The 15,414-nt window shown below is 44.9% G+C and overlaps 1 protein-coding gene across 3 annotated transcripts in view; it reads right to left on the reverse strand.

Annotated features, from left to right (window-relative positions):
• The window catches only part of aggf1 (angiogenic factor with G patch and FHA domains 1), a 110,221-nt gene that overhangs the window by 68,132 nt on the left and 26,675 nt on the right, over window positions 1–15,414 (reverse strand). For all 3 annotated transcript variants that reach the window (XM_068029487.1, XM_068029489.1, XM_068029488.1), the window contains 2 exons: window positions 13,530–13,661; window positions 9,659–9,838 (listed from right to left, as the gene is read on the reverse strand). In XM_068029487.1, the coding sequence (XP_067885588.1) occupies window positions 9,659–9,838; window positions 13,530–13,661 (312 nt within the window). The remainder of the gene's footprint in view (window positions 1–9,658; window positions 9,839–13,529; window positions 13,662–15,414) is intronic.

The raw sequence follows: 15,414 nt of genomic DNA on the forward strand, positions 1-15,414 counted from the left end.
GATTGGGGAGGGTATAGAAAGAATGAAGGGAACTAATAATGATCTTGAAAAATCAGTGACAAAGTCACCAATGTCTCAGAACTACCCTTTTCTGGCTGAGGAAGAGGACTGGCTGAGACACACATACCCTTGGGTATATCAGAGCACTGTTGTTGTTTCTATACACAAGGGGGGGGGGGGGGATCTACTAGGAAAGAAAACTACCAAGGAATCTTGCGATATTGGTTCTTAATGCGGTTCTTCAGACTGTTCCAGCTTTGAAGACTTGCAGCACAATCAGAATGGAAAACGCTGGCTTTCTCTTGCATTAGGAATGTGTAGGACGGGTTATAGCTTTATGCAAGATACCAGAACATCACAAAGCTCAGGGAAAATCATCAAACCCTGATTTCCTAATTTTTTAATAATGCTTTCCTTTTAATAATGTTTGGTATTGCGTGGTACTGTGGCTTTACATGGCTTAAAAGGGAGGGTCTCAAAGATCGCAACTGCAAACTGTTGATTCATATTTGTACCTGGGTGCTTTGGTTTTCTTCAAATGGAAAATTGTAAGTGTATCACACAGATCAGTGTTGTCCAATACGCTCACCACCTGTGGCAAATCGGCCACAGACATGTGGCGAATTGATGCTGTTCATTTTTACAGCCACACATATAGAGTTGTGTTAAAGTTGCAGCAGTGGGTATGAGCATGAGTGTCACTTGCTAGACAGCTATTTGTTGTCCATCCCTAATTGAGCAAGGAAGAATCAACCATGTTGCTGTTAGACAGGAGTCACATAATTGGTTAGATCCTATGTTTATCAGAATATAGTTCAGTTGTCGGGTTTCTCGTGACCTGGGAGCTGAGGGGCCACTTCCTTAATGAAACAAGAAAAACAATCCGTTTGTTACCTTTTATGTTTCTGCTGTCAGGCTGCCTCTAAAGGACAATACATTTAGATCTGTGGGATCGCTCTGTGACAGCAAGGCCAGACATTGAAAGGACACCAGTCCGATTGCTCTTGAAATTTTCCTGGGGAATCTAGTAACATAGGGGATGCTAACAAAAGAACTTGTTTTTTCTTTAGCTGGTAGTTGGCGGTTTTTGCAAAACAGTTGAGATGCGTGAGCGACGGACAGTGCTGCATGGCTGCCAATGAGGGTGGCTATGTGCAAAATGGCAAGCTGGGGCGGTGCAGCAAGATCCAAAGTGTTCTGCCTTGATAGTCATGGATCTGTTGAAAAGAGTGATTGAAAGGAATAGGGCACTATTGGCGTAAAAGGAGATATTACAGGAGGTTGGCCATGAGGCAAAGGTCTATTAAATGTCCAGAGGCTGTGTTTGGAAATGGCAAACAACAGAGGGTAAGGAAGGCTAGAGTCACAGAGCTGAAGCCATGAAACTCCAGAAGACTTGTGGACTCCCAGGGCAACTCCCTCCCTACTGTGATGCCACCTCTGGGGTGGCAGGGATGGTGCTGGTGATGTCTGGGACATTGTCTGCAAGGTATGATTCCTTGAGTATGACGATGTCAGTCTGTTGCTTGACTAGTCTGTGGGACAGCTCTCCCAATTTTGGCACAAGCCCCAAGAGGTAAGTAAAGAGGACTTTGTAGGGTTGACAGGCCTGGCTGGGTTTGCCGTTGTCATTTCTGGTGCCGAGGTCGTGCCGGGTGGTCCGTCCGGTTTCATTCCTCCTCTTAGAATTGGTATTGATTTGACACAACTTACTGGCTTGCTAGGCAATTTCAGAGGGCAGTTAAGAGTCAACCACATTTCTGTGGGTCTGGACTCACATGTAGGCCAGATTTCCTTCCCTAAAGGACAAAAGAAATAAACTGGAGCACACGGTCAGAAACAGAACACTTTAATTAACAGTTTGGCACCACCCTGAGAGCATATACAGCAGGCTTGCTTTGATTGCAAAACCCTTTTGAAGCTGTACTCCTGGCTCTGGCGGTGTGTCAGTCTTGGTTGCTGTTTAAAACTTCAAAATTTCAAAAGACTGTGCATTTGTTTTATTAATATTGCATATATTTTGTATTGTGTGGCAAATATGGTGACCTGATCGCCACAAGTTTGACTAGCATTGAAATCCTATTGGACAACACTGGCAAAGAATGTGTGTCCCAACAGTTCTCTTCCACTGTTCAGAATTCCTAGGCAAGTAAAGGAGGGGATTCTTTCAGCCCACATATGAGAGCTAGGAACAAGCTGTGAGATGGATTTGTTGCAAAACAGGAGATGGCTACAGTGCGCGAGGACTCCTGTTCACATTATACTGCCACTCGGTATTCTGGAATAGTCAACCTCACAGCAAACATGTCTATTTGCCAAAACACTTCACAGAAGACCTGAATTAACCAGCTGATGTACAGTAAATCTGATACAAGGAATTGGACTTGAAGGTTATTTTCAAGGTGGCTGGTACATTTTATCCTCTCCTTTTTAGGTCCTTGCACCACACCAGAAGCAGGTCTGTCATACAGCTGACAAGGAAACACTGAAGTTTAGAACAACTGCTGCTGGAAGGCACGAGCTGGAGACAATTCAAGGGAGTGTGGTGTGCATTCATGCTGTGTTCAGGGGTATAATGACAATGCACTTACACATTTTATCATAAGCCATATTGCTCACCATGCCGTTTCTGAGGAGTTTCTAATATCTGCAGTCTGTCTAGCACGTGCATAATTTTAAGGGGAAGCGGTGGCATAGTGGCAGTGCCACTAGACTAGTAACTCACAGCCAAGGCGAATGCTCTGGAGCATGGATTCGAATCCCACCAAGGCAGATGGTGGAATCTGAATTCAATTAATAAATCTGGAATTAAAAGGCTAGTCGATTGTTGTAAAAACCCATCTGGGTCACTATTGTCTTTTAGGGACGGAAACCTGGCCTACATGTGACTCCAGACCCACAGAAATGTGGTTGACTCTTAACTGCCCTCTGAAATGGCCTAGCAAGCCAGTAAGTTGTGTCAAACCGATACCAATTCTAAGAGGAGGAATGAAACCGGACGGACCACCCGGCACGACCTCGGCACCAGAAATGACAATGGCAAACCCAGCCCTGTCGACCCGACAAAGTCCTCTTTACTTACATCTTGGGGCTTGTGCCAAAATTGGGAGAGCTGTCCCACAGACTAGTCAAGCAACAGCCTGACATAGTCATACTCAAGGAATTGGGTGGCACAGTGGCGCAGTGGTTAGCACCGCAGCCTCACAGCTCCAGGGACCTGGGTTCGATTCTGGGTACTGCCTGTGCGGAGTTTGCAAGTTCTCCCTGTGACCGCGTGGGTTTTCGCTGGGTGCTCTGGTTTCCTCCCACAGCCAAAGACTTACAGGTGATAGGTAAATTGGACGTTGTAAATTGCCCCTAGTGTAGGTAGAGAATATGGGATTACTGTAGGGTTAGTATAAATGGGTGGTTGTTGGTCGGCACAGACTTGGTGGGCCGAAGGGCCTGTTTCAGTGCTGTATCTCTAAAAAAAAAAATACCTTGCAGACAATGTCCCAGACACCACCAGCACCATCCCTGCTAGAGGTGGCATCACAGTAGGGAGGGAGTTGCCCTGGGAGTCCATAAGTCACCTGGAGTTTCATGGCATCAGGTCAAACATGGACAAGGAAACCTCCTGCTGCTTACCACCTACCACCCCCACCACCCCCCCCCCCCCTCAACTGATGAATCAGTACTTCTCCATGTTGAACACCTACTGGAAGCAGCACTGAGCGTAGCAAAGGCACAAAAATGTACTCTGGACTTCAATGTCCATCACCAAGAGTGGCCCGATAGCACCACTACTGACCAAGCTGGATACAACTGCTAGACTGGGTCTGCAGCAGGCGGTGAGGGAACCAACAAGAGGGAAAAACATACTTGACCTCGTCCTCACCAAACTACCTGTCGCAGATGCATCTGTCCATCACAGTATTGGTAAGAGTGACCACCGCAATTCCTTGTGGAGACAAAGTCCCATCTTCAAAATGAGGGCACCCACCTTCATGTTCTGTTGCACTACCACACTGCTAAATGTTAAGAGATTTCGAACAGATCTAGCAAATCAAAACTAGACATCCATGAAGTGCTGTGGGCTATCAGCAGCAGCAGTATTGTATTCAATCACAATCCCCTTACCTTAGGAAGGATATTACTGCCATAGAGGGAGTGCAATGAAGATTCACCAGACTTGTTCCTGGGATGGCTGCACTGTCCTATGAAGAGAAACTGGGGAAACTGGGCCTGTATTCTCGAGAGTTTTGAAGAATGAGAGGTGATCTCATTTAAACCTACAAAATACTTAAAGGGATAGACAGGGTAGATGAAGCTAAGATGTTTCCCCTGGTTGGGGAGTCTAGGACCAGGGGACACTTTCAGAAAAAGGGGGAAGCCACTTAGGACAGAGATGAGGAGAAATTTCTTTACTCAGAGGGTTGTGAATCTTTGGAATTCTCTACCCTAGAGGGCTATGGAAGCTCTGTCATTGAGTATGCTTAAAACAGAGATTGACAGATTTCTAAGTACCAATGACAAAGGGATATGGGGATAGTGTGGGAAAAAGGCATTGAAGTGGATGATCAACCATGATCATACTAAATGGCAGAGCAGGCTCGATGGGCTCAATGGCCTACTCCTGTTCCTGTGTTCCGAATCTGTAACCTCATGGTCTGGCATATCTCACACTCCACCATTACCATCAAGCTGGGGGATCAACCCTGGTTCAATGAAGACAGCAGGAGGGCATGCCAGGAGCAGCACCAGGCACACCTAAAAATCAGGTGTCTGCCTGGTGAATCTACAACACAGGACTACTTGCAAGCCAAACAGCGGAAGCAGCATGCAACAGACAGGGCTAAGCGATCCCATAACCAAAGGATCAGATCTAAGCTCTACAGTCCTGCACATCCAGTCGCGAACGGTAGTGGACAATTAAACAACTGACAGGAGGAGAAGGCTCCACAAACATCCCCATCCTCAATGATGAGGAAGCCCAGCACATCAGTGCAAAAGACATGGCTGAAGCATTTGCATCCTTCAGCCAGAAGTACTGAGTGAATAATCCATCTTGGCCTCCTCCCGAGATCCCCAGCATCACAGACGCCAGTTTTCAGCCAACCCGATTCACTTCAGATGATATCAAGAAATGGCTGAAGGCACTAAATACTGCAAAGGCTATGGGCCTTGACAACATTTCAGCAATAGTATTGAAGACCTGTGCTCCAGAACTAGCTGCATCCCTAGCCAAGCTGTTCCAGAACAGCTACAACACTGACATCACCCTGACAATGTGGAAAATTGCCCAGGTATGTCCTGTGCACAAAAAGCAGGACAAATCCAACCCTACCAATTAGCGCCCTATGAGTCTACTCTCGATCATCAGCAAAGTGATGGAAGGGGTCGTTAACATAGTCATCAAGCGGAGGTTGCTCAGCAATAAACTGCTCACTATGCTCAGTTCGGGTTCTGCCAAGGCCACTCAGCTCCTGACCTCATTACAGCCTTGGTCCAAACATTGACAAAACAGCTGAACTCCAGAGGTGAGGTGACGATGACTGCCCTTGACATAAAGGCAGCATCTGACAGAGTATGGCACAAAGAAGACCTAGCAAAGCTGGAGTCAATGAGAATTGGGCGGGAAACTCTCCGTTCGTTGGAGTCATACCTAGTAGAAAGGATGATGGTTGTGGTTGTTGGAGGTCAATCACCTCAGTCCCAGGACATCACTGCAGGAGTTGCTCAGGATAGTGTCCCAGGCCCCAGCATCTTCAGCTGCTTCATCTAAGACCTTCCCTGCATCACAAGGTCAGAAGCAGGAATGTTCACTGGTGATTGCAATGTTCAGCACCATTTGTGACTCCTCAGATAGTGAAGCAGCCCATGTCCATATGCAGCAAGACCTGGACAACATCCAGGCATGGGCTCATAGGTGACAAGTAACATTCGCGCCTCAGAGTGGTGCGAATCAAACAAGAGAGAATCTAACCATCGCCCCTTCACATTCAATGGCATTACCATCATTGAGTTCTTCTTTCTTCTTCTTTGGCCTCCTTGTCTCGAGAGACAATGGGTAAGCGCCTGGAGGTGGTCAGTGGTTTGTGCAGCAGCGCCTGGTGTGGCTATAAAGGCCAATTCTTGAGTGACAGACTCTTCCACAGGTGCTGCAGATAAAATTGGTTGTCGGGGCTGTTACACAGTTGGCTCTCTCCTTGCGCTTCTGTCTTTTGTCCTGCCAACTGCTAAGTCTCTTCGACTCGCCATGCTTTAGCCCCACTTTTATGGTTGCCCGCCAGCTCTGGCGATCACTGGCAACTGACTCCCACGACTTGTGATCAATGTCACAGGACTTCAAGTCGCGTTTGCAGACGTCTTTAAAGCGGAGCCATGGACGGTCAGTGGGTCTGGTACCAGTGACGAGCTCGCTGTACAATGTGTCCTTGGGGATCCTGCCATCTTCCATGCGGCTCACATGGCCAAGCCATCTCAGGCGCCGCTGGCTTAGCAGGGTGTATATGCTGGGGATGTTGGCCGCCTCAAGGACTTCTGTGTTGGAGATACGGTCCTGTCACCTGATGCCAATGATTCTCCGGAAGCAGCGAAGATGGAATGAATTGAGACGTCGCTCTTGGCTGACGTACGTTGTCCAGACCTCGCTGCCGTAGAGCAAGGTACTGAGGACACAGGCTTGATACACTTAGACTTTTGTGTTCTGTGTCAGTGTGCCATTTTCCCACACTCTCTTGGCCAGTCTGGACATAGCAGAGGAAGCCTTTCCCATGCACTTGTTTAATTCTGCATCGAGACACAGATTACTGGTGATAGTTCAGCCTAGGTAGTACCCCACTATCAACATCCTGAGATCACCACTGACCAGAAACTAAACTGGACCAGCCACATAAATGCTGCGCCTACAATAAAGTTCAGAGGTTGTGAATTCTGCAGTGAGTAACTCACCTCCTGTCCCCCCAGTGCCTGTTCATCTACAAGGCACAAGTCAGGCGTGTGATAGAATATTCTCCACTTGCCTGTATAAGTGCAGCTCCAACAACACTCAAGAAGCTCAACACCATCCAGGACAAAGCAGCCCACTTGATTAGCACCCCATCCACCACCTTCAATATTCACTTCCTCCACCACCAACGCACAGTGGCGACAGTGTGTACCATATACAAGATGCACTGCAGCAATTCACCAAGGTTCCTGCACCTTCCAAACCCATGAACTCAAGCACCTAGAAGGACAAGGGCAGCAGACGCATGCGAGCACCACCACCTGCAAGTTCCGCTCTAAGCCACACACCATTCTGACTTGGAACTATATCGCTGTTCCTTCACTATCACTGGGTCAAAATCCTGGAACTCCCTTCCTAACAACACTGTGAGTGTACCTACACCCCAAGGACTCTTGCAGTTCAAGAAGGCAGCTCACCACCACCTTCTCAAGGACAATTACGGGTGGGCAATAAATGCTGGCTTAGCTAGCAATGCCCACATCCCCCGAACAAATTTTTAAAAATCTAGTGACAACTAGTGGCACTGTTCCTTGGTAACGGTAAGCAGAGTACAAAAGCAAAATATTGTGGATACTGGAAATGTGAAATAAAAACAGAAAATGCTGGAAACACTCAGCAGGTCTGGCAGCATCTGTGGAGAGAAAAACCAAGTTAACCTTGCTGGTCTAGGTCAGAGACCTGAAACATTAACGCTGTTTCTCTCTCCACAGATGCTGCCAGACCTGCTGAGTGTTTCCAGCATTTACTATTTTTAAGCAGAGTACAATCCTGCACATGGTGTTCCCCCTAGCTGGGCCATCTGAAACCTAACGATAAATCTCTGGAAATACAATCAGAAAAGTTGGGATTCAAATAGAAATTTATGACAAATTCCAATTCTTCTAAACCAAGTGGATGCTGAAGTGTGAAAAATGACAAACAAAATTTCTCAAAATTGTGCTAATGTGGCTTTGTTAAATCCAGAGAATTCAATGAAAAAGCTTTTCAGAAAATGTTAAAAACTATTAACATTTTCTGTGTTAAGATACCAGTGAGACATCACTACTGTTGATGAGAGGGTTGAACATTGAAGGCAGAATGAGGCTACTAAAAAATGTAGAGGAAGCCACCTGGATCTTAAGAGCCTGATCAGTTTGACCTCTTAAAAGGACAATTTCTTAAAGTTCACAAATAGTCGCTTGGTGGTATAGAACTTGAGTATTGCTGAATAGAGATGTTGTCAAAGCTTTTCATGTTGCATTCATCAGGACATAGCAAGAATGCCAAATTTCAAAAGGAGAAACAATTTATACTGCATGAAAAAAGGGTGCTGACTGGTTGTCAAGTTGACTCTGGTCGAGGTGTTGCCATGAGAATGCACCAGGGAACTATTGGCCATCACACTTTTGTTTACTTCAAAAAAGGAACAAAGCCTGGACCTGTTCCTTTTGCCTGCAGAGGACAGGTCCCTGCATATGAATACATGTAGCTTCTAGCAAGCATAAAATGAGCCACACTGTGATCCTGACTGAATCTTCAAGTGGTCGTTAGTGTAATTCTAAGCACACTTGCGACTGTTCAGCAAGCGCTGTCCAATTGCAGAATCACATTTAACGTTGGACATTATATTCTGAGTTTTGCAAACACGGGCTGGTTGTGTAGTCAATACTCTGCCTTTTGCGTACAGCCAAAGGGACGTGCTGTTTGATACGATCTGCTCGTCGTTGGGACGTACGGCCTCACACCGGCACTGAAATTCATGTACCACATTACTTATTTGTGCAGTAGGCAGAAGATCTTTTTGTCTTGACGGCAGCATCCTGTTGGTGGAAAATACCCACTCGTGTTGGTACCACACAGTAGCAGTGTGAAACAACTAGCTTTACCTGTTTCTCAAAATTTTGAGATACTCTTCCAGGATAATGTTACGCAGACTGGGTACTTTTCAGGTCGGAAGTGGTAGCCTAAGTCCATTCGTATGCGCGGTACACATCGAGCAATGATCCGATCAGGGCAGCCATTATCGTGCAGGATAGCTTTGATGCGCCCCATTTCAGCATCAAGCTTGCTCTATGAGCAAATGGCTTGGGCCCTATTTACGAGATTGCCGATAAGGCCAATCTTATAGTGCATGGAACGGCAGAAATCCCAATGCACGTATTGACTAGTGAAAGTAGGCTGCGCTAGACAGTAGTAGAGAACCCATTAGCAGATTTCTCAACTAGCAGGTCGAGGAAAGGGTGCTCACTGGACTGCTCCATTTCAAGGGTGAATCTGAAGGCGGATGAAGCTTCATATATTCATATGTAGGAACCTGTCCTCTGCAGGCAAAAGGAACATGCCTAGGCTTTGCACCTTTTTTTTTTAAGTAAATCAAAGCGTGATGGACAATAGTTCCCTGGTACATTCTCCATGGCAACGCCTTGACCAGAATCGACTTGCCAACCAATCATCACCCTTTTCTCATGTCATATAAATTGTTGCTCCCTTTAAAATTTGACATTCTTGCACCTGCACTGATGAGTGCAAGATGAAAAGCTTTGACAGTATGTCTCTTTTTTCAGCAATAATTTTAGAGTTTCTTCCTCTCCCCTCTTTCCAATAAGACTATATCGTGCTGTATGAGCAGATTGAATCACACTTTAATTTTAATTTCAGCTGCAGTAAGGATAACTAAATATAACATACCTTCTTCTCTTCCTTTGACCCAAGCTTTTCCACTCCTTTTCGTTTTTTCTTAACCTTCTTCTCCCTATCTGTTGTGCAGTATGCCAGTAGATCCACTCGAGAATGAAACTGATACAGGCCACTCTCAGCATCATAATAATAGTAAATTCCAGTGTTTGGGTCATAGTAGAGTTGATTTGTCTTAATGAAAACAAATGTTTAGTTACTAATTCTTAACTTATGATCGATCTTTTTAAGATTGTACACTAGACGCTAGAAAATTGCGAGAAAGGGCAGCTTCATATAATGTACTGGCGTGTTAATATGGCCTTAGAGTGATAATAGGCAAATCTATATCTGGAAGCATACATACAGAAGCTCGTGATCTTAAAATGGAGAATTTTGCTAAGAATGGAGAGAAAAATCATCAAGCAGAGGCAAGATACTTCTCATTGATGGAGAACAGCGGATGTGTAAACTCTAGCCATACCTGCACATCTCAAGTGGGATTGGCAGAGAGCAAACAACCTATTTGTTCTTTTTGGTTGGAAAGGAACCAGAGATAGTAAAGGCCTGCTCGGGTCAGGAAAAAAAACCTGACCCGAACCCCACAAAACCACATGGACCCGAGCCCGACCCATAGAAACATAGAAAATAGGAGCAGGAGTAGGCCATTCAGCCCTTCGAGCCTGCTCCGCCATTCATTATGATCATGACTGATCATCCAACTCAGTAGCCTGTTCCCGCTTTTGTCCCATACCCTTTGATCCCTTTAGACCCAAGAGCTATATCTAACTCGGCCCGAGTCCCTCCATTTTTTCCCGAGCCCAACCCGACCACCGGAACATTCACTTTACCTACCTTCCGATTCCGAATCTGCAGGAAGCTGCAGCATGAGCGCGATAATGTCATAGAGACGCTCACTCGCTCACTGTGCAGACTCAGAGTTTCCCTCCCTGACATCCCAGACTCCCAGCTCAGGTAGGCTTTTCAACTTGTGAACTTACTAAACTCAACTTCCCAGCAGAGCAAAACGTAATACTTACTGTGTGTCCCTGACCCAGACCCGGCCCGACCCTGAAAGCTGGACCCAGAAGAGCGACCCGACCCGAACCCGACACACGTCATTGGGTCCTGTCGGGTTCGGGCCGGGTAGCATGCCTTTAAGAGATAGTAAGAGAGAAAAATCTGAAGCAAAGGTAATGTTTAAAGAACTCACATTAATTTAACAATACATCCCTTTTTATTTCCTTTTTATCCTCACCCTACCTCTCCTGAAAGTGCTGACCCCATTGCTGGGTAGTTTCAAGATGACCATCATTCATGATCTTTCACACAGAGAGCAGGCTATTAAGAATGTTAGGCATCGCAGCCTAACCTGCTTCTGTCACCTGACTTTCAGGCACATGCACTTCCAACAGTGCCTGGTGGATTAACGGTCAGGCACAGGACTCTAGCCAATTTTTCCCCCTCTAACCCCAACTGCAGTGCCTCTGTCCTAACTGATAGCAGCTTAGTTAACACAGACTATGAGCCAAATTGACAATCGATCCTAGGGTCTTTCTAGTCTATATGGATCAGCTACTCACTCGGGAAACTCACTGGGCTATCACAGAAGTGCAATAATGCATTACTAAACATTTTCAGCACTACCAGTGCATCTTTTTTAAAAATTACCAATGCATCTAAATTTGGAATTACAAATGGTATGGTGAATTTGCCAGCAATCTGCTTCATTTAATAGTGGTGTTCAATATTATGAGGGGTTTTGACAGAGTAGATGTAGGGAGAAACCATTTAAATATTTAACATAATTGCCAAAAAAGCCACAGAGAGATATGGAGAAATGTTTTTACTCAGAAAATGATGATCTGGAATGCAAGGGAGTTGGACTAATTGGTAGCTCTTTCAGAGAACAGGCAAGATTGGCCAAATGGCCTCCTTTTGTGCTGTGTGATTCTAAACACAAGTTCATACAAGATCTGAACAGTAATTTTGCAAGGGCACCTATTTTGCTTGAGAGTTAAGTTGAGTCAAAGACTGCCTGGATTCAGGGACTGATTCCAACTTATAAAAACTTGTAGCTATAAAACAATATCGACACAGAAATCAAGTTATAGAACCACAGAAAAATTACAGCACAGGAGGAGGCCATTCAGCCCGTCATGTCCGTGCCTGCTGAAAAAACTAGCTGCCCAATCGAATCCCACCTTCCAGCACCTGGTCCATAGCCTTGATAGTTACAGCACTTCAGGTGCATGTCCAGGTACCTTTTAAAAGAATTGAGGGTTTCTGCCTCCACCACCGTTTCTGGCAGTGAATTCCAAACACCCACCACCCTCGGTGAAAAGGTTTTTCCTCATGTTCCCCCTAATCCTTCTACCAATTACCTTAAATCTGTGCCCCCTGGTAACTGACCTCTCCAATAGGAGCAGGTCCTTCCTGTCTACTCTATCTCGGCCCCTCATAATTTTGCATACTTCTATTAAGTCATCCCTCAGCCTCCTCTGTTCTAAGGAAAACAACCCTAGCCTTTTCAATATAATAAAAGCAAAATACTGCGGATGCTGGAAATCTGAAATAAAAACAAGAAATGCTGGAAATACTCAGCAGGTCTGGCAGCATCTGCAGAGAGAGAAGCAGAGTTAACATTTCAGGTCAGTGACCCTTCTTCAGAACTTGCAGATATTAGTAATGTGAAAGGTTTTAAGCAAGTAAAGTAGGGGTGGGGCAAGAGATAACAAAGGAGAAGGTGCAGATAGGACAAGGTCACAGAGCCTATCTATCCAATCTTTCCTTATAGCTGCAACTTTCGAGCCTTGGCAACATTCTTGTAAATCTCCTCTGTACTCTCTCCAGAGCAATTATGTCCTTTCTGTAATGTGGTGACCAGAACTGTACGCAATACTCCCAACTGTGACCTAACCAGCGTTTTATACAGTTCCAGCATTACATCCCTGCTTTTGAATTCTATACCTTGGCCAATAAAGGAAAGCATTCCATATGACTTCTTCACCATTCTAGATACCTGTCCTGCCACCTTCAGGGACCTGTGAACATGCAGTCCAGGGTCTCTCACTTCTTCTACCCCTCTCAATATCCTCCCGTTTATTATGTATTCCCTCGCTTTATTTGCCCTCCCCAAATGCATTACCTCACACTTATCCGGATTATATTTAATTTAAAAATAAGTGCATGCAGCTTTAACGAATTAAAATCATAGGAACTTCAGCACAGAGAGAGACTATTTGGTTCATCATGCCTGTGCCAGCGCGATACCAGAGCTGTTTATTCTATTCCAATCTCATTTCCTGCTCTTTTCCTATACCTTTCAATGCTTTTGTTTTGGAAAAGTTTCTTTAAGTTTAGCTTAGCTGCTGTGATTGACTCTGCTTAAATGGCCACTTATAATATTACATTCCATATTTTAAGAACCCACTGTATAAAAAACTTAATTCGCACCCCTGCAATTTGATTCTAATTTCCCAAATTCAGACAACAGATATAATCTATTAACTTTTTCAAACCCTCTCAATTTTGAGCAGCTCCAATCGATCCCTCCCTTAGCTTTCTTTGAAGTGAATGCAACCTTTATTTGTCAGGTACATTATAACTAAAACTTCTCATCCCCATATCATCCTATAAAGCTAAACTGTATCTTTCCAACATCCTTTTTTTTTTAATAACATAGTCCCCACAATTGGCCATACAACTCAAACCGAGCCTAACCAATGCCTTGTACAGATACATCAACATCCCTTCACTTTGTAATTTAATAACTATTATAAAACCTAGTCCACTATCAGTTCAGTTATTTAAAAAAAATCAAACAGTGGTTTATTAAAAATGAAACAAAGCACATTTAGGGACAGGATGCAGCAATGCAAGTTACCGAATCATAGTAGAAGCCAGTACTGTAATCATAATACATCCCACTGCTTTCATCATAGGTGAAGCCAGTCTGTGACATAGCAGCTTCTGCAGTAGCACGCAAACTGTCTGCGAGTGATGTATTCTCCAAGTCCTGGAGAGGGAAAGAAAATTGTTTTAGATCACATAAATGTATGTACTGAAGCATTTCAACTTTTCAACCACCAAGCTTGGCGAACTTCTGCATTTTAATTTCATAGAGTCATAGATTTATACAGCACAGAAACCGGCCCTTTGGCCCATCAGGTCCGTGCTGGCCATCAAGCATCTATTGTAATCCCATTTTCCAGCACTTGGCCTTGTATGCTATGGCATTTCAAGTGCACAACTAGATACTACTTAAATGTTGAGGGTTCCTGCCTCTACCACCCCTTCAGGCAGTGTGTTCCAGATTCCACCCACCCACTGGGTGAAAAAATTTTTCCTCAAATCCTCGCTAAATCTCTTGCTCCTTACCTTAAATCTATGCCTCCTGGTTATTGACCCCTCCGCTAAGCGAAAAAGTTACTTCCTATCTATGCCCCTCATAATTTTGTATACCTCAATCTGGTCTCCCCTCAGCCTTCTCTGCTCTAAGAAAAACAACCCTAGCCTATCCAGTCTCTCTTCATAGCTGAAATGCTCCAGCCCAGGCAACATCCTGGTGAATCTCCTCTGCATCCTCTCCAGTGCAATCACATCCTTCCTATAGTGTGGCGATCACAATTGTACACAGTACTCCAACTGTGGCCCAACTAGCATTTTATACAGCTCCATGATAACCTCCCTGCTCTAATATTCTATGCCTCGGCTAATAAAGGCAAGTATCCCATATGCCTTCCTAACCACCTTATCTGCCTCTGCTGCTGCCTTCAGTGATCTATGGACAAGTACACCAAAGTCCCTCTGACCCTCTGTACTTCCTAGGGTCCTACCATCCATTGAATATTTGCTTGTCTTGTTAGTCCTCCCAAAATGCATCACCTCACACTTTTCAGGATTAAATTCCATTTGCCACTGCTCTGCCCATCTTACCAGCCCGTTTATATCATCCTGTAATCTAAGGCTTTCCTGCTCACTATTTACGACACCAATTTTTGTGTCATCTGCAAACTTAACTCTTCAAAACTCCTATATTCACGTCTAAATCATTAATGTACACTACAAACAGCAAGCGTCCCAGCACCGATCCCTGCAGTACTGGTCACAGGTTTCCAATCACAAAAACAACCCTCGACCATCACACTCTGCCTCCTGCCAATTTGCCAAATAGCCCTGGATCCCAAGGGCACTTACCTTCTTAACCAATCTCCCATGTGGGACCTTATCAATTTTAACTGCATCATAGTGCCAGTTAAAGCATAGAAGGTAGTCATTCGACCCGTCGAGTCTATGCCAACTCTCCATGGAGCAATCCAATTAGTCCCACTCCCCTGCCCGATCCCCATAGCCCTGCCAGTTTATTTCCCTAAAGTGCCCATCCAATTTCCTTTTTAAATCATTGACTGTCTCCATTTCCACCACCCTCTCGGGCAGCAGATTTCAGGTCATTACCAGTTGCTGCATAAAAAAATTCCTCACGTTCCTTCTGAATCTCTTGCCCAAAACCTTAAATCTGTGTCCCCTGGTCCTTGTACGAGTTAATGGGAACAGTTTTTCCTTGTTTTTTTTTGTTCATTTGTGGGATGTGGGCACCACTGGCTAAGCCAGCATTTATTGCCCATCCCTAATTGCCCTTAAGATGATGGTGAGCTGCCTTCTTGAACCTCTGGAGTCCTTGGGGTGTAGGTATGCACACAGTGCTGTTAGGAAGGGAGTTCCAGGATTTTGACCCAGTGATAGTGAAGGAACGTCGATATAGTTCCAAG

This window comes from Heterodontus francisci, chromosome 4, assembly GCF_036365525.1.
Source record: "Heterodontus francisci isolate sHetFra1 chromosome 4, sHetFra1.hap1, whole genome shotgun sequence".
NCBI lineage: Eukaryota > Metazoa > Chordata > Chondrichthyes > Heterodontiformes > Heterodontidae > Heterodontus > Heterodontus francisci.